Raw genomic sequence first — 23,315 nt, 5'->3', positions numbered from 1 at the left:
TAAAGATATTTCCAGTTAGGACTATTCAAAAAGTTCAATGTTTGCCATAAACTTAATCAACGTTTACAATTCATTTTATACCTAAAAAAAGTATTCCATAAACTTTTAGCGATAACATTGCGATAAAAACATGATGTCATTGCTTTAATTTCGCTTATATTAGCCAGCTTAACTGATAATTCAATTAAAACAAACATCAGTTGTAGGGGCAGGCAAAAATAAAATGAAAACGAAAAAACCTGTTTTATTTAACCTGTGCATACCAAGAAATGTATCTTATCGGTTGGGTTTCGTATCTTTGGTAGTATCGTCATGTCTCCGATTCGCCTTTTATGTCTCAGTCGTCTCGACTGCCGACACTTGTCCAACAATTAATTGCAAATGTACGAAATGTATTCCTCATTTACTGACATTTACCATTTTCTCTTTCTTTTTTTTCACATTTTCAGAGGAGCAAGAACGTGTGCAGAAGAAGACATTCACTAATTGGATTAATTCATACCTATTGAAGGTGAGTTTGTCTTGTCTATCCACTATCCACGGAACGTCTCAATCGATTTGCCTTTCGTCTTGAGAGTGCCAATGAATTTTGTCTACACCAAGTGGCATTGGAATTTGCATATACTCGTAGATTTGCATGTGATAAACCAAGCGTGAGAGGTTTTTTTGTGACTGCCAAAAAATAAGTGAACAAAACTAAGCCACCACAAAATGGGTTAAGGGGCGTGACACGTCCATCACTACGAATACAAAATCAGAAATTAAGCGTGATAAGTGTATTTAAGCTTTTATTTGTCGAGTAATTATGATGGAATAATAAGCGAGAAATGGTTGTTCAGCGGGTTGTGATTTATCAGATATGAAATGCGTGAAATTTGAAGGTCGCTTTATGGGTTTGTCATTGTCAAGTAAAAAAAAATGAGTTTTTTGGATCATTCAAAACTAAATTTTACATGATTAAACTATAGGACTACTGTCTTAAGCACTTTTTTTTCTCTGTTCTGTTTTTATTGAAATAAATTCTTTTGCTAGAGCTAAAAATTTCAATGTATCCCAACTTAATGGAATTCTTTTCAAATATTTATTCTGCTTCTAAGTTTTTGATCTTTTATGATTACCATAAAACCTCGCAAAATTTTTGAAAGCCCACCACTTCTATCATTAGCATACGTGTGTGCAAATATGTACATACCTCCTGGTTTCTGCACAAACATTTGTCATGTCTGAGCATATTCGAGTCACTCTTCGTTGCTGGATAGCTTCCAAGAATATCTTGTAGGCACACGCACCCAGCTCCTAGTCAGTGCGAGAAATTCCTCATAGCATTTGTCTAGGTGCTCTCCATTTTTATCCACTTTAGGCTTTTAACAATGCAAAAAAGATTGAAAAGAAAAATGGTTGGTTGCAAGAAATCCAAAGAGGTCCAGAAGTTGACGGCTGTCTGAACCGAAGTTGCTCGAAAGCGAACAACAAGAGAGTTGCATTAATGGCAAACGTATCGCTTCGCTCAGATAGTTCCGTTTCAGGCTGGGATCGGTTGGTGGCTTCAATTGCATTGGCATTAACCCGCAAGAAAAACCCACGCGACGCCTACTGACTTACTTTCTTGTCCCGAAACGAACCGAACGGAGGTGATTTAATGCACTTTTGCAGACTTCTCAGACGCTCCCCGACGTCCCGAAGTCACAGATTGAGTGAGCCATGTTTCGTTTGGTGTCTCTAATGTGTTATCTTTTAATACCAACGGCAATCTGCAGACATGAGCCGGCAATTTTTTCCTGCCCACACTACTGTGGTCAAAAAATTAGTAGATATTTTTATTTTGATAAAATATAAGACTCTTTAATTGTTCTATAATAACAATTAAAGATTAAATGTATAGTATTTTTATAGAGAGCTAAAAGCTTTTTTTTTCTTGTAACTATTTGTTGTTTAGTAACATTAACTGTGGTCAAAAAATAGTTATGTTAATAAAATGCATTAAGCATTTTAAATATTCTACATCAAATAATAATTTGTAGAACACTTTTATTGAAAACTTAACTTAACAAATTTTAACTATATTGTAGGTGAAAATAAAATTTTACCAAATTAGAAATAAATGGTAAAAATGAATCATATAAAAGCTTGCTTCTTGAAAATTTCAAATATTGATATTTCCTATTTAAATACCATATTCCAAGCAATTTTATACTTTTGGACCAACTTTAAAAATACATTATTTTAATGTACCAATGCCAGTGTTTCTTTGCCTCTCCTATATATGAGTGCATGTACGAAAACTGTTGCCGGCCGGCCGGCAATTATTGCAATACAATCCAATCCAATCCGGGCAGCCATTGAAAACCAGTTCCTTTGCCTTTGACTCAAAGACTGAAAGACTGCAGCTCGATAAGGCTGCGGTGACTGTCGGCCGGCTATGTGGCACATAAAAGGAGCAGCAGACATGCAAGGCTCTCTGATTTGATTTCCAGAATGCGTGGGCTCGGCTTCCCTGATTGAAGTCATATTTTAGCCGTCCCAGGAGTCGGAGATGCAACATCTACATTGCGGTTATGCAATATGCAAATGAGTCACTTAATGTGCATAATGACAAGGCAAATTGCGTTCGCTGTGGCTGTCGCTGCCTTTGCTGCCTTTGCAATTGCACAACGATTGGTTTGACACGTTTCACTCGAAGCAATAGATAAAATGACAAGAAAAAAATATTACTGTTGCTTTTACTAATAAAAAGTGATTTATTTAATTTGTGTGTTACCTATTGAAGCTTCGTTAGACTTGTCAATTAGCAAGCATCTTCCATTCCCCGTATATTTGTATATTTGTATGCAATAGATAGATACACACACTCAGCATGCCAAGTAAAATTTGTGATGGGGGGCAGCCGAAAAAAATGTTTGTTTTATTTCAAGCTCAGTTCAAGGTGAACGGGGTTTTATTTGGTTTCGCTGACGACCCAAAAACCCGCTCTGGACGCTCGCTTTTCATAGAATTTGATTAAAATTTATGAATTAATTTATACGCTTGAACTGAACCAGCGTGGTGGGTCGCAATGACATAGTTCGTTGGATGTTCAATTTTTGAGTGGCTGCCCTGGTCTGGTCTGGTCCCATACAAACCAAGTTCTCCACACACCCGTTCGCTTTCATTTCTTTATGACATAATTGATGGCAACGCCCCGGCACGAGTCGTGCCCTCCACTCAACTCAGCTCAACTCAACTCCCGCATGGGGAATCCATATGGTGGACCCCATAAAACCAAAGTGAAAGGATCAAGCTATTAGAGGTGATTAAATTAGAAAGGATTCCATGGCTAGAAAGTGGGTTACAAACGCTGGGGTAGAAACATTTGTCAGGTGCTCATTTAATTGTGTTGGACAGGTGACAAGTGAAAAGATTAGAGAAGATTTACAATCTTGTTAACACCGTATCACCCAAGCTGACAGATTATGGTTAGAACTGACTGATAAAATTGGTTTTTCAAAATTTTATATAATAAATTACTTTAAATTAATTATCTGCGCTTCTGGGAGTTTTGAATTCTTATGTTTATTTCAAAAACCTTACGTCTTGCTCAAAATAATAAAAGTCATAAGACTGATGTCTTTTATTTTATAGTTTTTCTACATTAGTTTTTGTCTGCGAAATCAATAAAAAGCTTTCAAAACAAGTTATTTTTAAAAAAATTCAATTAAAAGTCTTTGAATGACAATTATTTGTGATTTTTAAACAGAAGATAACATAAATCCTAAATACAAAGTAAATATACAAACAAATCCTAAACAGTTGAACCAGATAGATAATTTAATCTTTAAGACTTTAAACATAAGCACAGTGCTCACCCACCTACTTAATTTGAGTTAATTATAACACACGGCGGTGTGATCAAGGCAAGGTGCTCATTTTGCGATTAGCAAGTAAGACCCATTTTCGATGTCATGTTCTGGGAGTATTAATAGCCTCTGAGGCACAGAGGCAATGACATGCTGTAATGACATATGTCGGCCCGAAATAAACAGCGGAAAGACAAAAAAAAACTTTTATATAAAAACACTATGACACCATTAATTCCGGAACTAAATGGGAGAAAAAAGAGGCGTACCTAGTGGAACAGGAACAGGAAACGGAAGCATTGAAATTGATTTCGCTATGTCTGTTCTGAAGAAGAATTCACACAAAATGAAAAGTTTTTGCTGGAAAAACTTTTGCCCAAGCATTGTCATTGTCTTTTGCATGTTGGCAACAGTTGAATAAAGTTTTGCAGAAACTATTTACCCACAAGAAAGCTCAATTAAATGCTACACTCAATTACAATGAATTTTCCTAGCTTTTGTTGGTTGTCGTTTGGTTGTCCGTTCGTTTATTTGTTTGTTTGTTTGTTTTTGGTGCCACTTCCGTTGCTGCGGCCTTAATGGCATTACCTTAAAAATTGTAATCTTTTGCGGTGGATTCAAGCTAAATGCCTGCTCGTGCCATTTGCCAATTTGTCTTGACTCGCACTGAAGTATCACAGCAAATTATCGCTATGGCAAACAGCAATTTAAACTATTTTAATTGATTTAATGCGCCTTAATGTTTAGCGATTCCGTGATCTGCATTTGATTGATTAACCGAAAATAAACGTATGCAAAACCAGAACGAACCAGCTATGAGTGCATAACGAGTTTATTGTGGCAGCATAGTTCACAAAATATAGTCATAAAAGTGCTATTAAAATGTACACCAAAAGGCACTTTAAGGCTATCTTTAAGTGAGAGCTCGTAAAATGAATAAAACTATATTAATTTAAAGGAGAAACTTTGATTAGAGATTGAATATTACTTTTCATGCACTTTAGTTTCAAAGGTGGTGCATATCTAGGTGATTATTTAAAGCTAAATACAATTTTAAAACAGTGACAACAATATTTAAAGGGCCTAAAAGTCGTTAGAATAGGGTGTGAGTTTTAAATGTATAACTCGAATATTTAATTTTATTTTAATTTTATATTCATCTAAACTATTATTTTAAATATCTAATATCTAATATTCCTTAATTTGCTCTTTCATTTTAGCGTGTTCCACCGCTTCGTATCGATGATTTAATCAATGACTTACGCGATGGTACCAAACTAATTGCATTGCTCGAAGTTCTGTCCGGCGAACGCCTGCCCGTGGAGAAGGGCCGCGTTTTAAGACGTCCACATTTCCTCAGCAATGCCAATACGGCCCTGCAATTTTTGGCCAGCAAACGGATCAAGTTGGTTAATATTAATCCCGCAGATCTGGTGGACGGGAGACCACCAGTTGTGTTGGGTTTGATATGGACGATCATCTTGTACTTCCAGGTAAACATAATAATATAATTAAACCTATAAACCTATACACACCAAGTGCACCAGTTCACGAATTGAGCGCACCACTAAAAAAAATTGGTTGCTAGTTGTACACCTTCTCACGAGGCTACCACCAGTAGAGATGTACACACTCGAAGTCCAAACACCACAAATGCTAAAAAACGTTGAACGTAATTAACCCTATGAACCTTCTTTTTCTATATACTTTATTGATATCATAATCTTTAAACGTACACAAGCTTCGTAAAAAGAGGCGGAAAAACTTAGTAGTAGTTATAAATTATGCGCCACAGGTGGGTCCAAGTCGAAAGTAATTTGTGTTTTGTCGTGTGTACCTCATATTTTTTGGATAGAGAATCGTTTTTAGTTGGTAGCCAAACCATTTAAGGCACTTCCATATCTTAAGTTTAACCATTTTACATAACATTGCATGTGGAAAGTATTGAATTTTAACTAACTCAATTATGTATTCATAGATCGAGGAGAACAGCCGCAACCTAGAGTATTTGGGTCATGGTATTGGCGGTTCGGTTAGTTCCCTCGACAGTGTTGGCAACCAAAAGCACGGCGATCTTAAGGCTGAGAAATGGAAGCAGGGTGCTAGGAAGACCCTGCTCAACTGGGTGACCAACGCCTTGCCAAAGTGAGTAGAGTTAAATAAATGTTTTTTAATTTCATAACTAATTTATGAATCTTAATATCACAGAGAAAGTGGTGTGGAGGTGAAGGATTTCGGCGCCAGCTGGAGAGATGGCGTGGCTTTCCTTGCCCTTATCGATGCCATCAAGGCGAATCTGGTGAACTTGGCTGACCTGAAGAAGGCCAGCAACCGACAGCGCTTGGAGACTGCTTTCGATGTGGCCGAAAGCAAACTGGGCATTGCCAAACTCCTGGACGCTGAGGATGTGGATGTACCCAAGCCAGATGAAAAGAGTATCATGACATATGTGGCACAATTTTTGCACAAGTATCCTGAACCAAAGGTGAGTCTCATAAGCTAAGAAAAAAACTTTAGTAGCTAGAGCTATTTCTAAAATAATTTAAATAATAATGAAATTATCAGAAACAACAACTAACAGAAAACCATTATTTTAAGTAGTGTTAAACAAATTTAGAAAAAAAAAAATTCAAAAATTCCCTAAGTAAAAACAAAAAATAAATTTTTAAGTTAATAGCAGTTTTCTAACAAACTTTCTTTATTTCAGGGTGCTTCACGCGATCTTTCGCATGCGCAGCAGGAAGCGGACGAACTTCGTCGCTTTTTGATAGAGAAGACCACCGAGTACGAGCCTATGGTCATGATGAGCTCGTTCCCACGCGATTTCGGTGAATATTTACTGGCACGTTCTGAAGTCGATGCCCATTTGGCGGCATATAACCGCTTGAAACAGCTCATCGAGAGCCAGAGCGGATTCCTGCAGGTCTCCCGCCAATCTTGGGAGGAGATCAACGAGCTGTGGCAGCGCCTCCAGTACCAGATGATGTACTGGCTCTGGCTGCTGGACTCCGAGCTGCCCGGCGACTTTGGCACCGTTGGCAAATGGTTAGCCGAAGCAGAGAAATTACTAATGGACAATGATATACCCAACGCAATGAACGAGGAAACGGCCGCAGTGATTAGCAGGAAGTTGGAGGAGCATAAGCTCTTCTTTGCCGATCTGCCTCGCATTGTGGCCATGTTCGAGAATGCCAAGCGGTCACCGCTTGCCCAGCAGATTCCGCTGGAGCAGTTGCGTAACATGGAACGACGCCTTCAAGAGGTCGGACCCAAGGCAGCAGAGCGCAGGATTCGTTTGAAGTTCCTGGAGCACAAGTGCTGCCTGATTGCCTTCTTGAATCTGGTGGAGAACAAGATGCGCGGCTGGACTGGAAAGTACGGGCACGAGGAGAAGGTGGCCCAACAGCTGGAGCAGTACAAGAACTTTGTGTCGCGCAACAAGATCTTCCAGGAGTTCCAGAAGGCCTTTGTCGATATGCAACAAGTGGTGGATGAGTACAAGCGTGAAGGCAATGTTCCACGCAAGGAGATCAACGATATTGATCGCTTTATGTATGAAACCGAGGAGCGCTGGAAACGTGTTTCCATGGAACTGAAGTGCTGCCAGAACTCACTGGAGGAGGTGGTCAACTGCTGGCGTAGCTGGAACCAATTGGCCCCCACTTGCGAGGAGTGGCTGCTGTTGGCCGAGCAGAAGGTGAACCAGAGCGAGGATGAGCGTCTGGACTTCTTCCAGGATATACCCGTGTGGAAGGACAAGTTTGATGCCCTGGCCAATTCTGCCAACTACTTGATTGCCTCCTGTGAGGAGCCCATTGCTCAGCAGCTGCGCCAGCGACATGGAGCTTTGTCCGAGCGATTTGAGCGTTTGTTTGCCAACACCAAGCAGTATATGCATGCTGGAGACATCATCCGTTCGCGGCAGGAATACAAGTCGGGCATTGAACAGCTTTCCCGTTGGCTGCGAGGAGCCGAAAGCGTTCTCGATCAGCGTCAAGTTCTTGGCAACAGTGAACAAATCAAGCAATATGGCCAGCAGTTGCAGCAATTGGCCAGCGAAATCGATGATAATGAAGAGCTGTTCAAGACCATCAGCAGGAATTTCCAATCACTGATACAAGATCTTTCCCGCGACGAGGTGGACAAAATGATGAAGCTGCTGAAGCAGGAGAAGGAATCTCTGGTGCGCATACGCGCCCAGTTGCCTGCCAAGCTGCATCTCTTCCACCAACTGCAGATTCAACAGGAATCCCTGGAGGCCGGACAAAAGGAGATTCATCAGTGGTTGAGCGAGGCCGAACAGCTTTTGGGAACGCATAATCTCTCTGGAGGCCGCGATGCCATCAATGAGCAACTGCAGAAACACAAGACCTACTTCTCACGCACAGTCTACTATCGTTCCATGCTGGAGAGCAAGAACAAGGTATTCCAGAACCTGCTGAAGGCGGTGTCCTCCGATGATAAGATCGACACTGCGCCCGCTTCGCAGCAAATGCAACAGCTGAACGAACGCTTCAACTATGTGATTCAGAATGCCCAGCAATGGGAGCAACGCTTGGATTCGGCTGCTGGTGGATGGAGCAACTTCAAGGACAACGAACGTGTGGTCAGCGAGTGGCTCACCCAGGCGGAATCCATGCTGGTGGAGAAGCACATCGAATCGAAGACCACAATCGAGACGCAGAAATACTTCTTCGAGCAGGTCAACGATCGCTGGATGAACGATCTGGTGCAGTCGGCTCAACAACTTCTGACCACTTTGCCCGCCCAGGAGCAACCAGCTGTGGTTCACAGCGTGGAGCAGTTGCAATCCCGCTGGAAGAATGTGCTGTCTCAGGCTCCTTTGCATCTACTCAAATTGGAATTCAGACTGGACGAAAATGCCTTCTATCAATCCCTGAAGGATGTGGAGAAGGAATTGCAGCTGGAGCAGCAGGCCTTAAATCGGAATGAGGATGTGGACTCCATTTTGCAGCGCAACCAACAGTTCCTCCTGCAACAAGATGCAGTGCCTCGCCTGGAGCGTTGCCTTCAGAACATGCAACGATTGGCTAATGCCCACAGGCAACAACAACCCGGTGACATTAGTCTGGATCAGGCCTACGACAATGCCAAGTCCCAGTGGCAACTGTTGTCCAACAAACTGGGCGACATGCGTCAGACCCTCCAGCAAATCCCAGCCCAATGGCAGGGTTATCATCTGAAATTCAACGACATGGTCGGTTGGATGAACGGTGTGGATCAGAGCCTAAAGAACATCGTGAATGAAGTTAACACCATGGAGGAATTCGAGAAGGAGAAGGTTGTCTTCCAGGTGAGCTAAGCAAAAATAAACTTCTTTATGCTATCCATTTCAATCATACCTAAATAATCTTCTCATTACCCATCATGCATGCCTTAAGCTGAGGGAGCTAGTGGTAACTAATCTGCTTTTATATAAAATTAACTATCTGATGCCAACTGTCTTTTCTTAAAACAAAGATTTGTTTGGCATGATCTTTTGCAACCTTTATTAATAAAATTAATTTTTTTTGTAACAGAAAATCTGCCAAGATGCCGACAACAAACGGGAGGATATGAAATGGCTGGTCAAGACCTTGGACTCTCTGCTTAGTTACGCAACCGAAGATGAGGGTAATCTCGAGCAGAAGAAGCTGGAGGACCTGATTGCTCGCTACAAGAACCTTATACCCACGATTGAGATCACCATGGTCAAGACGGAAGTTTTCTCCAAGTGCTACACTTACCGCAGAGAAGTTCACGAGGTTGTCTGTCTGCTGAGCAAGGTCAAGGATCAGACGGCCAATATACCAGCTCCCGACAGCCTGGAACGTGTGAATCGCCTGATTGAGGAGCAGCAATATGCCATCAATCAGCTGGATCACCAGCGTCCACACATCATGTCTATGCTGCAAAGAGGACGTGATCTGATCAAGGATGTGCACGCCCCAGCCTTTGTGAATACTGATGTGAAGAATCTGGAGACGGGTTGGAATCAGGCGTACACTGAAACCTCTGACAAACTGCAGGCCCTCAAGGGAACCCAGGCTGTTTGGAGTGATTTCGTGGACCAGAAGAACGACATCTTCTCCATGTTGCAAACTGCGGAGACGGAGCTTCGCTCGTTGACCCCATTGCAAACCGATCCCAAGAACGTCAGTCAGGATCTGAAGTCCAAGCGAGATCTCAATGTGCAACTGCAGCAGGCTTCCCATCAGCTTCTGCCCAAGTTGCATGCTCTGAAATCAGAATTGGCTCCACTGGCTGCTGCCGACAAGCGTCCCATTCTGGAGAAGGAAGTGACCGAGGTGGAGAAGATGTTCTTCAACACCATGGAGCATGTGAAGGATCGCGTCGGCTATCTGGAGGACTACAGTGCCAAGTGGAATAACTACAAGACACGCCTGGCCGAACTGCAGGAATGGGCCAATAAGGTTGCGCCCAAGAATATCGAAGCCCTTCAGTCCGAGGATCTCACACCGGAGGAGCGTGTGGTCAAGGTGCAGGCCTTCAAGCGCATCCTTGGGGATCGCATGAAGCAACTGGATCTCTTGGCCGCCGATGCCTCCGAGTTGGCACCCAAGGAGGGCAACATTGCCGAGGCCAAGCGACTTAAGGGCGAGATCACCAAGCTGCAGGAGGTCCTCAGTGCCATCAATCGGAATGTGGACCATCAGGCACAGGCTGTGCAGGAGGATCTTGTCAACTGGCAGCAATTCCAGGCCGGTCTGCAGCAAATCAAGCCCGCTGTGGAGCAAAGCGAAGTCAAGGTAAATAATGTAGTTTCTAAGCCCATCTCCCTCGAAGAAGCCGTTGCCATGCAACAGAATGCCCAACAATTCGAGACACAGTGTCAGGAGCAATTGGACAAGCTCCATGGCATATCAAACATCAGTCATAAAATGTTGTGTAAGACCAATGCCCCCGACGAGCTGGATGCCATGCATTCGCGTTGGACGGCTGTCCATGAGAACGCGAAGCAGGCTAGCGCCAAGCTCGAAAAATTGGTGGGCAATTGGAAGTCCTTCGACGCCGATGCGGCCAAGCTGGAGGATTGGGTTTCGCAGGGCGAGCAGCTGATGTCCAGGCGACCAGCTGTCCTCAATACACCGCACATTGACAAACTCGAAAAGGAGCTGGTCAAACTGAAGTCCTTCAACAACGAGATCTCGCAGCAGCAGGCTAAGCTCGTGACTCTGGGTCAGAATGCCGATCAAATTAGTTTGCATTTGGCGCCCGAAGGCGCAGCTGCCTTGAAGGATCGCGTGAACCAGATGAAGGGCAAGTTGCAGAAGCTTTCGGAAGCCACTCGCGGTCACATCAACGAAGTCTCCGATGCCATCATTTCCCGGCAGGACTTTAACGCCAAACTGGTGAACTTCTCAAACTGGATGGAACAGCTTCGTAACCAGATTACGCAAGTGGAAGAAATCAATCCGGAACGTGTGGAAACCAGTCTGCATGTTATCCATGCCCTACTGCAGGAACATGCCGATAAGAAGCCAAGTTTTAATGCCATCTACGATGAGGTTAAGCAATTGGCCCTGGGAGCCACTCCCGAAGAATCGAATGCCCTGAACGATGCCTACACTGCTTTAGTGGTTAACTATCAAAACCTGGAGACCAACATGCTGCAAAAGAAGGCGGCTCTGGAGAAGTGGACTGAACTGCTGGGCTGGAAGAACGACACTGAGTCCCATTTGAACTATTTGAAGCACCAGCTAGACAAACCCGAAGGACCCGCCGCCGAGGAACTGAGCAAGGTCATCGATGAGATCGATAATTTGGGTCAGGGCATTGGCTACTGGAAGGGTCAGGCCAAGGAGATCGACGAAAATCCAGCCATTCAGCTGAGAGATGCCTTGTCCCGTCGTCCACTGATCGCCACTCAAATTGTGAATGATGTTGAGAATAAGTTGGAGAACCTAAAGCTACGCTCCCAAAATCAACAGCAGCAAATTCAACAGATGACCGTACGGAAGGATAAGTTCCATGCGCTGGAACACAACTTTGGCCAGGCGCTGCAGGAGAATCGCGCCAAGCTGGACGAGATTCTCAGACAGCATCCGACTCTGAACAACATCGATCAGATCATTGCCGATTTGGTGGCTCTCAACGATGCCTTGAAGTACCAGGCCGATCTGAAGAATCGCATTCATGACGAAGGTTCTTTGCTGATGCGGGAGGATATTGCCAGCATGCCTGCCATTCAGGAGAGCCTTCTTGTGATGGATAAGAACTACGATTCCCTTCAGAACGAGATTGCCGATCGCATACAGAAGTACAACTTGATAAGCCAGGCATTGAGGGAGTATGCCGATTCCAAGGACAAGTTCTCCAAGGAGCTAAAGAAGGCAGAAGATTTGTTCAATGCTATACCACAACAGCCACGCGATGAAACTGAGCTCCAGCAAGCTTCCGAGAAGACCAGAAAGACCATGGAACAGTTGCGCAAATCTAAGCTTAGCTTGGATGAACTCGAGCGACGGGGCAACAATGTGGCTAAACTATTCAGTGCCATTGGAGAGCCAATTCCACAGGAAGTGCCACAGGAGGTAACAGCTGCCAAGCAAACCTGGCAGGATCTGCACGACAAGACGGCCAAGAACGCCCATGTCTACGAGACTGAGGCTGTTATTTGGTCACAGATCGAAGATGCCAAGAAGGACTTGCTACCCTGGTTGTCCGAAACGAATCAGGGACTTTGTGATGCGGCAGATAACTCAATTGAAATTGAGTTTGGACCCATGCGTCTGAGCAAATATCGCACCGAGTTGCCATCCTACGAGGCTCTAAAGGATTCAATTGTGGAGAAAACAAATGATTTGGTCAAGATAAACAAAGGCGCTGAAATTCCCGCCCTATCTGCACTCAATAAACTTCTGACTGAGCAGTTCGCCGAAGTGAGCAGCAATGCTGATCGTTTGAGTGCTGTTACCACTTCGTTTAATGATCAGGAACAAGAGTTACGCAAACGTTCGAAGGAAGCTGGCGAGCGGGTGAGCAAACTCCGTGAGCAGCTCATCAAGTGCGACGACATGTCCGGTGATAATAACAAGATCATGGAACGTCTGCTGCAATGCCGTGCCCTGCGCGGTGAACTCGACAATAGCGGAAACGAAATCGACAACATCAAACAAAAGGTCGACGAGCTGCGTAATCTGTATCCCACTTTCAGTGAGTCTATTATACCGAAGGAACTGAATAACGTGCAGAAGCGCTATGAGAATGTTGATCTCTATGCCAAGAAGATCGAGAGTTCTCTGCTGCAGTTCCTTAAGAAATTCCATGCCGACAAGGTGGGCATGCTGAAGCGCATCATCGCGACTCAACGCGAAAAGGTGGCTTGGTGTCAGCCTGAGTCGTCCAGTGACAAATACAACCTGGACGTGAAGAAGTCTTCGCTACAGGAGGTCAGCAAGAGCATCGATGATTGCAAGGCGCGACATGCCGAAACGCTGAAGTCACTGGAAATGCTAAAGGCGGTCGAATCACCTCAAAACCTGGCTGAACTTACCAACGATGCCGAGTTACTGCGCAAGGACATGCAGGCTCTGCAGGATAGCTTTGACAAAATCAAGGGAATCCTCGACGAGAACGTGGATTTGTGGTCTCAGTATGAGCAGGCGAACGAGCAGATTTCCAATTGGTTGCGTGACGTTGAAGGAAGGGTAAAGGCAGAGACCAGCAGTCAAGTTAATCTACCCGAAGTGCCACAAAAGCTTCAGGAATTGTCCATTCTCCAACAGGATGTCTTGGCCCATGAGCCCATAATCAACAATCTTGAGCAGACTTCCCAGCAACTAATTGAAAAGAACCCAGAGGCAAGAATTGGACAGTTTGTCACCCACTTGGTGCAGCGTTATCAGGCTGTGTCTAAGGCTTTGACTGGTTATATTGACAAGATCCGTAGTGCCCAGTTGTCTAATGCCAACTTTGCCAAGGCAGCCAAGGATTTCAATGAGTGGTTCGGTGATGCTAAGATCGAATTCCAGGAATTGGCTCGCATGGGATCGCCTGGATCTTCTTCTGCCACAGCTCAACAATTGCAGACGGTCAAAAACTACATCAAGACCTTTGACAATGGACAAGTTTTGTTGAACAACGCTGTGGACATTGGTGAGGCCCTGTATCCTGTGGTCTCGCCCGATAATCGCGAACGCATCCGCTCAGATCTTCGTCAAATGCGTGAGAAGTTCGATTATCTGCGCGATGAGGCAAATGCTTTCATGCAGCAGGTTGAGGGTGTTTTGATTCAAAAGACATCGATCGAAGAAAGTTACACCCAGGTTTCGCACTACCTCAACGAGTCGAAAGCAAAGGTTCCCGCCGGTGACGAATTGTATCCAACTTTAGCCACCAAAAAGGCTGCTCTGCAGAACTACAAGACTCAGCTCCAGGAAATAACCCTTCACAAAAATGCTCTTAAACAATTGCATGACAAGGCTGTGACCCTTTGTGATGATGAGTCAGAGAGGAAGACCGAGGAATCCATCCAGGAGTATAACACTCTATCCAAGAAGATTTCCGATAGGATTACAACCGTGGGTAACCATGTGGTTAAACATGAGGCTTACGATCAGGTACTTGAAAAGGCGCAAGACTGGCTAAACACTATTAAATCCGAAGCTATTGACATTCTCAACGAGACGACTTTCGAGAAGGAGGGCGCCGAGGAAAAACTGCTTGTGGTGGAAAATCTTTTGCAGCACAAGCCCGAGGGTGATTCCATTTTCGATACCTGTCATAAGTTATTGGAAACTGTGCTGACCCAAACCCATCCCAGTGGCCATCCAGCCCTGCTTAAGGGTTTCGAGGAACCGAAGCAATCGTGGGAGGACTTCATGACACTGTGTCAGGACTCGGCCGTTAAACTGAAGCAGCTCTGCTCCAAATGGGATGAGTTTGACACGATAATTGAAGAGCTGGACAACTGGATGAAGAATGTCGAGGCGGTCGTCAAGAACCAGAACCTTAAAAGCACAGCGGAAGCTAAGAATGCCCATTTGAAGCAGCTGCAGGATATTGCCAAGGATATTGAACGCCGTGGATCGGCTATCAATGAGCTGATGGATCAAGGTCGTGAGATTGAGGGTGAAACCGACTTGAACCTTAAGCTGTCCCGCCTGAATACTCGCTATCAGACCCTGAAAAACCTCTGCAAGGAATCGATAGCCAAGTATGTGAACTATGTAAAGGATCACGAGAGCTTCGATAACGATTTCGATGCATTCAAGCAGAGTCTTCAATCTTCAGCTGATGAGCTGGCCAAGGCCAACGAAATTGTGGGCGATCAAAGCGTGCTGCAAGATCAGCAGAACAAACTGCGTGAAATGTCCGACAAACGCATTTCGGACTCCACTCTTTTCGAGGGTCTCATCGACCGCGGCGAGAAGCTCTATGGTCACACCAGTCCAGAAGGTCGTGAAATCATCCGCCAGCAATTGAGATCCCTGCGCACTCTGTGGGACAACTACACTGATGATTTGAACTCGGCCACACAGAAGATCGATCAGTGTCTGCTGCAGTTCAACGAGTTCAGCATTGCCCAGGATCAGCTCACCAAGTGGCTAAAGGATGTGGACAAGGCCATGCAGAGCCACACGGAGCCGAAAACGACGCTGCAGGAAAAGCGTGCTCAATTGCAGAACCACAAGTTACTCCACCAGGAAATCACCACGCACAATGTCCTTGTCGATAATGTCTGTGACAAGGCCCAGATACTGGTGGATCAGATCAAGGATAACTCGTTGAATGTGTACCTAGCCTCGATCAAACAACTTTTCCAGAGCATTGTCCAAAAATCCGATGAGATTTTGCACAATCTGGAGGATTGTGTCCAGAAGCATAACGAACTAAACCATGCCTTGTCTTCAGCCAAGACTTGGATATCGAATGAGAAGGCCAAGTTGCTGGAGTGCGACGATGCTTATGGCGAGAAGGCAGACATTAAGCGCAAGATTGAAACACTGGGACAATTGGCTCAGAACAAACCGCAGGCCATGAAGTTGATCAGCGATATACGTGACCTGTTTGAGAAGGTCAAGGCCACGACTTCCGAGAAGGGCAATGAGGTGCTGGACAAGGAGATCGAGGAATTGGAGACCACCATGAAGAGCCATTTCGACGACATCGAGGGCATTGAAGGCAAGCAAAAGGATGTGCTCGCCCAGTGGGACAAATTTGAGAAGGCGCTCGAAGAGCTCACCAAGTGGTGTCGCAATGCAGAGGCCGTTTTCCGTGAGCAGCAGCTTAAGTCGACGCTCCACGAGAAAGTGGAACAGCTGGAAAAGTACAAGATCCAAAGGGAACTCATTCTCCAAAAGGAGAAGGAGCTCGATGCCTTCGGAGATGCTGCCCATGCCCTGCTTAACAACTGCGGAGCTGATCGTCTAAAGACGCTTACCACTCAGATTACCAATCGCTATCAACTGCTACAGGTTCTAAGCAAGGAAGTGGTCAATCGTTGGTCCAACCTTGTCGACGATCACCAGTTTTACCAGGACAAGTACAACGAGGTGGATTTGTGGCTGCAACCCATTGAGGCGCAGATGGAGAAGGTGCTCTTAGATGAACCCACCCAGAGTTCGAATATCCTGCAAGTGCTGCTGTCTGAAAAAGAGCAGGCAGAAAGCCTATTCGCTGCTCTCAATGCTGCTGGAGAAAAGGCTCTGCCAGAGACTTCAACTCAGGGTAGGGAGAAGATTCGCAAGGACCTGCGTGATATCCGCGATCGTTGGGACAAACTGGACGAGGGCATTCGCAATCTGGAGAAACGTCAGGAGGCACAGGGTGTTCAGCTCACCAGCTACCAGGACATTCTTAATCAAACCACCAACTGGTTGGATCAAGTGGAAAAACTTATTCACAATGAAAACCCAGCCAGTTGGACTAGCGCTCAGGAAATTCGCTCCAAATTGTACAAGTACAAGGCCACAAACCAGGACATTAACTCCCATAAACGCATTGTCGAGGCAGTAAATGAAAAGGCAGCAGCTCTTTTGGGAAGCGCAGCTCCTGCAAATGCCGATGAGATCTCCAAGGCTGTGGCTGAAGTCAACAAGCGTTACGAGCAAGTGGGTCAGGACTGTGCCAAATTAGTTTCTGATCTTGACGGAGCATTCGATGTATACCAACAGTTCAGTGAGCTGCAGAAGGCTCAGCAGGATTACCAGAAGAATCTTTGGGATCGCCTCACCGGTTACTCTGACTACTCGGGCAACAAAGCAGCGCTGCAAGCACGTCTCCAGAAGATCAACGAGATTCAGGATGCTTTGCCGGAAGGTGTGGCCAAACTGAAGTCCCTGGAGGACCACATCGAACAACAGGCCAATAACATACCCGCCCGATCGAAGGAGGCAATGGCCCGTGATCTGGCCAACTTGCATGCCGATTTTGAGAAGTTCGGTGGTTCGTTAAGTGACGTAAAGAGTGGACTAGAGAATCGCCTTCAGCAATGGAATGATTACGAAGTCAATTTGGATCGTCTGATCAATTGGCTGGGCGAGGCGGAGAATGCTCTAAAGAACTACAATCTGAAATCTTCGTTCGAGGAGAAGGAAGAGCAACTGAATCGCTTCCAGTCTCTGGCTCAGAATTTACGTCAAAACGAAGCTGACTTTGACAAGATGAAGGACGACACCTCTGAGCTGGTGCAAAGTTCTGGTGAGACTAGAATTGCTGTAAACGTGCAGCAGGTCTCCTCCAGATTCCAATCGATACAAGCCACCGCTAAGGAGATTCTCAAGAAATGCGAGCAGGCTGTCCAGGACCATGGTCACTTTAATGATAAATACAAGCAGTGCGCGGATTGGTTGGCAAATGCTCAGGCCCGTTACGATGATTGCTGTGACTTGTCCACCGTTGCCTCTCGTGACGATCTCCTGAAGAAGCAACTGGTTATCCAAGAGCTTCTGGCACAGCAGCCTACTGCCACTCAGCTCCTGAACAGTACCGTTGAGCTGGGCGAGAAGTGCTACGGATCAACAGCGACCGAAGGACGTGAAGCCATTCGCAGTCAACTGGATGACCTGACCTTCGATCAATTGTTTGACAACATTGCCATCACAGCGAGAAAGATTCAGGATAAAATTGCCAAATGGTCTGGCTTTGATGAGATTGCCGATAATCTTAAGAGCTGGTTAGACGAAACGGAGAATGCTCTTCCAGCTGATATCGAGCTGAAGACAACGCTGGACGAGAAACGCACTAAGCTGCAAACCTATCGTGACATCCTAAACGACATTAACAACCACCAGGTGGAATTGGGTAACCTTCAAGAGATTGCCGCCAATTTACCGGAGAAGACAGACCTCGTGGACCAAATCCTTAAGGATATTTCTGATCGCTTTGGAAAGCTGCAAAAGCGTGCCCAGAACTACGTGGAGCGCTACGAGGGCATTGTGAGTGCCCATCAGCAATACTCCAAGGCCGTGATGGACGCTCAAGAGTTTATCGATGCCACCCAAAATACGGTTCACTATTGGGGCGATTTGGATCTCGAGCAGATCTCATTGCACACGAACCTGGACCGCCTAAAGAATCTTAAGGCCAGTTTGGCTGATGAGTTCCCACGAGTCGATCAAGTGAGGGCCTTGGGCGAGAAGGTCATTCCGGGTACAGTGGATGTGGGTCAGGTGAACATCAAGTCCCAGATCGACACCACCCAGCAGGAATGGGAGAGTCTACTGGCAACTATCAGCTCCACCATTGAGGGTATTGAAGCACGCCTACAACATTGGTCGGAGTACGAGCAACTACGTGACCAGTGTCTGGCTTGGATTCGTGATACGGATAACAATCTTCATGCTATCGATCTCAAGGAGGATCTGCCAAAGAAGCGTGCTCAGTTGGATGCTCTGAAGGCTCTCCAGGGAGATGTACGTGCCAAGGAACTGGAAGTTGACAATGTCACGGAGAAGGCGCAAACCCTGCTTAAGGGTCCCAGCAGCAATCGAGCCTCTGGTCCTGAATTGGTGACCAAGTACCAGCAGATCTTCCACAAGGTCAAGGAACTGAACAACCGTTGGCAGCAGTACGTCACTTCCCACGAAGACTTTGACAACTCAATTTCTGATTGTTCCTCTTGGATCAATGACATTAAAGAGAAGTTGGACTACTGCTCCGACATGTCGTCTATGAGTCCGAAAGAACTGGATAAAAAGTTGGCCACTATTCAAGATGTTATCTTGCTGAAGGACGAAGGTTCTGCTCGTGTCTTGAAGATCCTTGAGCAGGCTCAGCATGTGCTGGCCAACACAGCACCCGCAGGTCATGAAGCTATCAACAAGGAACTCACAGATCTCCAAGAGCTCTGGTCAGGAATTGCTCTGCGCATCATGGATGTCAAGTCTAATCTGGACGACTCTATTACTCAATGGTCTGGATTCCTGGACCAAGTGCAAAATGTTCGCAAATTCAACGAGTGGTTGGATGGTTTGGTTAAGGAATTAAGTGAACACCAAACAACAATGACAGAGAAGCGAGCTCAATTGGATCGTGTTAAATCAACGGAGGAAAAGGTGCGCGTGGAGAAGATCGATGTGGATGCGCTGAAGATTCAAGCCAAGGAAATGATTGCCAGCGGTCAACAGAGTCAGGCGGCCTTCCAGGCTCAAAAAGTACTGGATACGTTTGATGAGCTTTTTGGTAAGACCCAAAAACTTCTTTCGAACCGCCAGGATCAGTACAGGGATCATCGATTGTTCAAGGAGGCCTACGATGATTTGGTTAGCTGGATTGGACGCGCACGTGAGAAATTCCCTTCGCTGAAACAGAGCAGCTTAAGCGATAAGTTGGCCATTGAAAATGCTGTTCAGGCCACAGAAGCTCTGCTCAACAAGCAGGCTCAGGGTGAACTTTTAGTGGAGCACTTGGTTCACACTGGCGAAGTGGTGCTGGCCAGTACCTCTTCGCAAGGTCAGGAGATCATTAGGAACGATATCCGTGCCCTGCGCGACAGCTTCGAGAGTTTGTTCCGTGAAATCAACCAGCAGAAGGAGAACCTCGAGGTCACCATGGTGCAGTGGCGAGCTTACAAGGAAGAGTATGAGCGGCTAATGGAATGGTTGCAACAGATCGACATCCTTGTGAAGAACCACAAGCTTAACCTGTGCCCCAACCTTCCGGATAAGGAGAAACAGGTGGCCGATATGAAGGAGGTGATGTCGCGTCTTGAAAAGGGAAAGGATGACATCGATAAGTTCAATGCTTCGGCTGCCAGTCTACTGAAGTCCCACCTGGACACCTATGTGAACAATCAGCTGCGGCATTTGGGTTCCGTCTATCAAGTGCAAGTGAACCTGGCCAAGGATGTTCTCAAGAAGGTGGAAACCAATCGGGATCAGCATCGTGAGTACGATGCTAACATGAAATCTGCCAAGGATTGGATAGCCAATGCCAAGGCCACGATTCAGTCGGCAGGCGAAGGAGCTGGCTCCAAGGAGGCTCTCCAACGACGACTGGAGCAGATCCAGGATCTGATTCGCAACCGTGAGCTTGGCCAGAATTTGGTGCACACGGCCATTAACAATGGCGAAAAGATTATCAGGAACACGCGCTCCGATGGACGCGATGCCATCAACACTGAGATGAAGGAATTGCAGACCGAATGGGATCGCTTGGTTAAGAAAATGTCCACCGCCAAGGTGCAGCTGGAAACGAATCTGCTGCAATGGGCGGACTACAGTTCCAGCTACTCGCAGTTGCAGCAATGGATCACCGACAGAGAGGCCAAGTTGCAACAGGCCTGTGAACAGAAGATTGTCAAGTCCAAGCGTGGTCAACCCGGTCTCAGTTGTGGTTTGAGCGAACGCAAGGCCAATCTCCGGCAGACGAATAACATTGTCCAGGATATAGTGTCCTTTGAACCCATGATTCAGTCAGTCACCTCCAAGGCTTCAGTTCTCCAGCAAGGCGCTCCGGGCACTGAGATCTCGGATAAGTACGAGAATCTTACCAAGCAAGCCAAGGATCTGTATGAGAAGCAGAAGAACACCATTGAGAGCTATCAGTCTTTGATTGATGCAGGCAATGAGTTCGCCACCTGGCTGAGAAACGCCAAGGAGCGGTTGAGCAAGTGCTCGGAGCCCACGGGAGATAAACAAGCTCTGGCCGAGAAGACGCACCAACTGAAGATTCTGCAGGGTGAACTCCCAGATGGTGCCCAGAAACTGAAGAATGCTCTGGAGCAGGGCGAGATCGCTTGCCGCAGTGCAGAGCCCGAGGATTGTGAAATCATCGAACAGGAAGTGGCCCTGCTTCAAGAGGAATTCGATGCCTATAGTGAAGCCCTGAATAAGGCCAAGGATTATCTGGAAGTGGGCATTGTCAAGTGGTCCGACTACCAGGATCAGTACACCGAAGCTTTGGAGTGGTTAAGTAAGACCGAAGCTTTGGTGCAATCCTACAACAAACTGCAGGATAGTTTGATCCAAAAGAAGGTTGTCCTCGAGCAATTCCAGGGACATCTGCAGACCCTGTTCGACTGGCAGAAGACGCTGGATGACCTTAACATGAAGGCCCAGGTTCTGCTGGAGACTTGCTCCGACACAAGGATCAGCAATGCCATCATGCAGTTGACCACCAAATACAATGCTCTACTGACCCTGGCCAAGGAGGTGATGCGTCGCCTGGAGATGCACTACCAGGAGCATCAGCAGCATCACAGTCTGTACGAAGAGTGCCAATCTTGGATTGAGAAGACCCGCGAGAAACTTGCGGAATGTGAACAAATACCCGGAACTCTTAACGAAGTTCAAATCAAATTGAACACTGTGAAAAACCTTCGTCAAGGTTTCGAAACCGGTCAAAACAAGTTGCGTTATCTGTTGGAGCTCAAGGAGAAGGTAATAATGAACACCGAACAAAATGGAGCAGCGAAGATCCAGGAAGACACGGAATCCCTGAAACAGGACTTTGACAAACTCTTGGTGGATCTCAACGATGTACGCCAAAAGTTGGCCAATCGCCTTGCCCAGCTGGAAGAGATCTTCAAGCTTTATAAGATCCTGGTCGAATGGCTGGAGGATGTGGAGCCGAGTGTGAAGGCCAGTGATGAGTACCTCAACGATTTAAGCGAAAAGCGTGCGGCGCTGGAGAAATTCCGCGTCATTCAGCGTGACATCAACGGACATAATGATATTGTGGAGAAGATCAATCAGCGTCTTAAGGAGGATAGCAGCTTGGATCTGAATGACTTCCAGCCTGGTCTAGGCAAATTCGATGAACTGCAGACGCAGGTGAATAAGATCATCGAGTCACTGGAGAACCAGGTGAACAGCCACGAGAAATACAAGCAGGCCTACAATGAGCTGCAGGATTGGCTGCGTCGCACACGCATCGAAGTGGAGCAGTGTGCCGATTGTCATGGCGAGAAGGATCAAGTGGAGAGTCGTCTGAATCGATTGGGAGACATACAGTCCTCTTCGTTGGATGGCAAATCTCTGCTGGAAGCCTGCGAGGAGCTCAGCCAGGCGGTGATTGCCACCAGCGGAAGCGAAGGCCAGGACAATGTGGCCCAGGAGATCAAGCATCTAACCTCGGAGTGGGAAACCCTCCAGGCAATATCCCGCGATGCTCGCAGCAGCTTGGAATCCTGCCTGGCCGCCTGGCAGACATTCCTGCAGAAGTTCAACAAGATCAACCTTTGGATCGAAACGATGAGCAAGCGCGTTACCAAATCCCAGGAAGGCGAAAACAAGAACCCCGAAGATTTGGTTAATGCCAAGGTAAGAAATCTTCGTCAAGTCGAACTCTCGCAACTGTAGCACGCACCTCTAACAAAAAAAAAATACTAAAAATGTAATCGAATATTATCTATATATATATATATATAGCCAAAGCGCGCACGTAATGTAGAACTCTCACCGACAACAAAATTTGTATCTAAATACCTCGTACCGTGAGAAATTAAATCATTTACTAAACCCACACTAATCACTACCGCTAACTTTTCAGCTAATCACTTTTTGTAAACTCAATTGCAGCTAATCATTTACACAGACTCTTGTCTAATGCCTAATTGCTTTATGTGCTTTCAATAACCAGTGATAGATCATTGAACTAAAGTCCTTGTCTTCCCGCAGAAACTGCTTGAGGAAGTGCTGGCCGAGAAGGATAATGTGGAGGATCTGAACGATAACTGCGAGCTGCTCATGGAGCAGAGTGCCTGCACTCGCATTCGTGACCAGACCATCGAAACCCAGGCCAACTACACCAAGCTTCTGACTTCCGCCCAGGGATTGGTTGCCAAGATCGAGAAGAATCTGTCCGATCACACTGAGTTCCTCAACTACAAGAAGGAAATGGATGACTGGATAGAAAAGGCCCAACAGGTCCTAGACGACTGCTCCACCGATGGCGATGCTGCAATCATTGCCCAGAAACTGGATACCGTCAATGTGAGTTAACCAGTCTTTATTCAAAAAGAAACATTTTAAAAACTTAACTTACCTATATATGGGGCTCCTCCCAGTTGCAGCG

At 46.0% G+C, this 23,315-nt stretch overlaps 1 protein-coding gene across 24 annotated transcripts in view; it reads left to right on the top strand.

The window, feature by feature from the left end:
• The window catches only part of LOC108147814 (nesprin-1), a 109,782-nt gene that overhangs the window by 18,309 nt on the left and 68,158 nt on the right, over positions 1-23,315 (top strand). For 15 of the 24 annotated variants that reach the window (XM_041710528.1, XM_041710532.1, XM_041710531.1 and 12 more), the window contains 9 exons: positions 450-511; positions 5,054-5,326; positions 5,575-5,628; positions 5,812-5,978; positions 6,042-6,318; positions 6,541-9,147; positions 9,236-9,250; positions 9,374-22,561; positions 22,919-23,233. In XM_041710528.1, the coding sequence (XP_041566462.1) occupies positions 450-511; positions 5,054-5,326; positions 5,575-5,628; positions 5,812-5,978; positions 6,042-6,318; positions 6,541-9,147; positions 9,236-9,250; positions 9,374-22,561; positions 22,919-23,233 (16,958 nt within the window). The remainder of the gene's footprint in view (positions 1-449; positions 512-5,053; positions 5,327-5,574; positions 5,629-5,811; positions 5,979-6,041; positions 6,319-6,540; positions 9,148-9,235; positions 9,251-9,373; positions 22,562-22,918; positions 23,234-23,315) is intronic. The other 9 variants (XM_017274563.2, XM_017274566.2, XM_041710535.1 and 6 more) reach the window with 5 other exon arrangements.

Source organism: Drosophila elegans, unplaced genomic scaffold (genome assembly GCF_018152505.1).
Source record: "Drosophila elegans isolate 14027-0461.03 unplaced genomic scaffold, ASM1815250v1 contig_814, whole genome shotgun sequence".
Taxonomy (NCBI): Eukaryota; Metazoa; Arthropoda; class Insecta; order Diptera; family Drosophilidae; genus Drosophila; species Drosophila elegans.
Note: the sequence above shows the minus strand (reverse complement) of the source record. Positions and strands in the feature narration are given on the sequence as shown.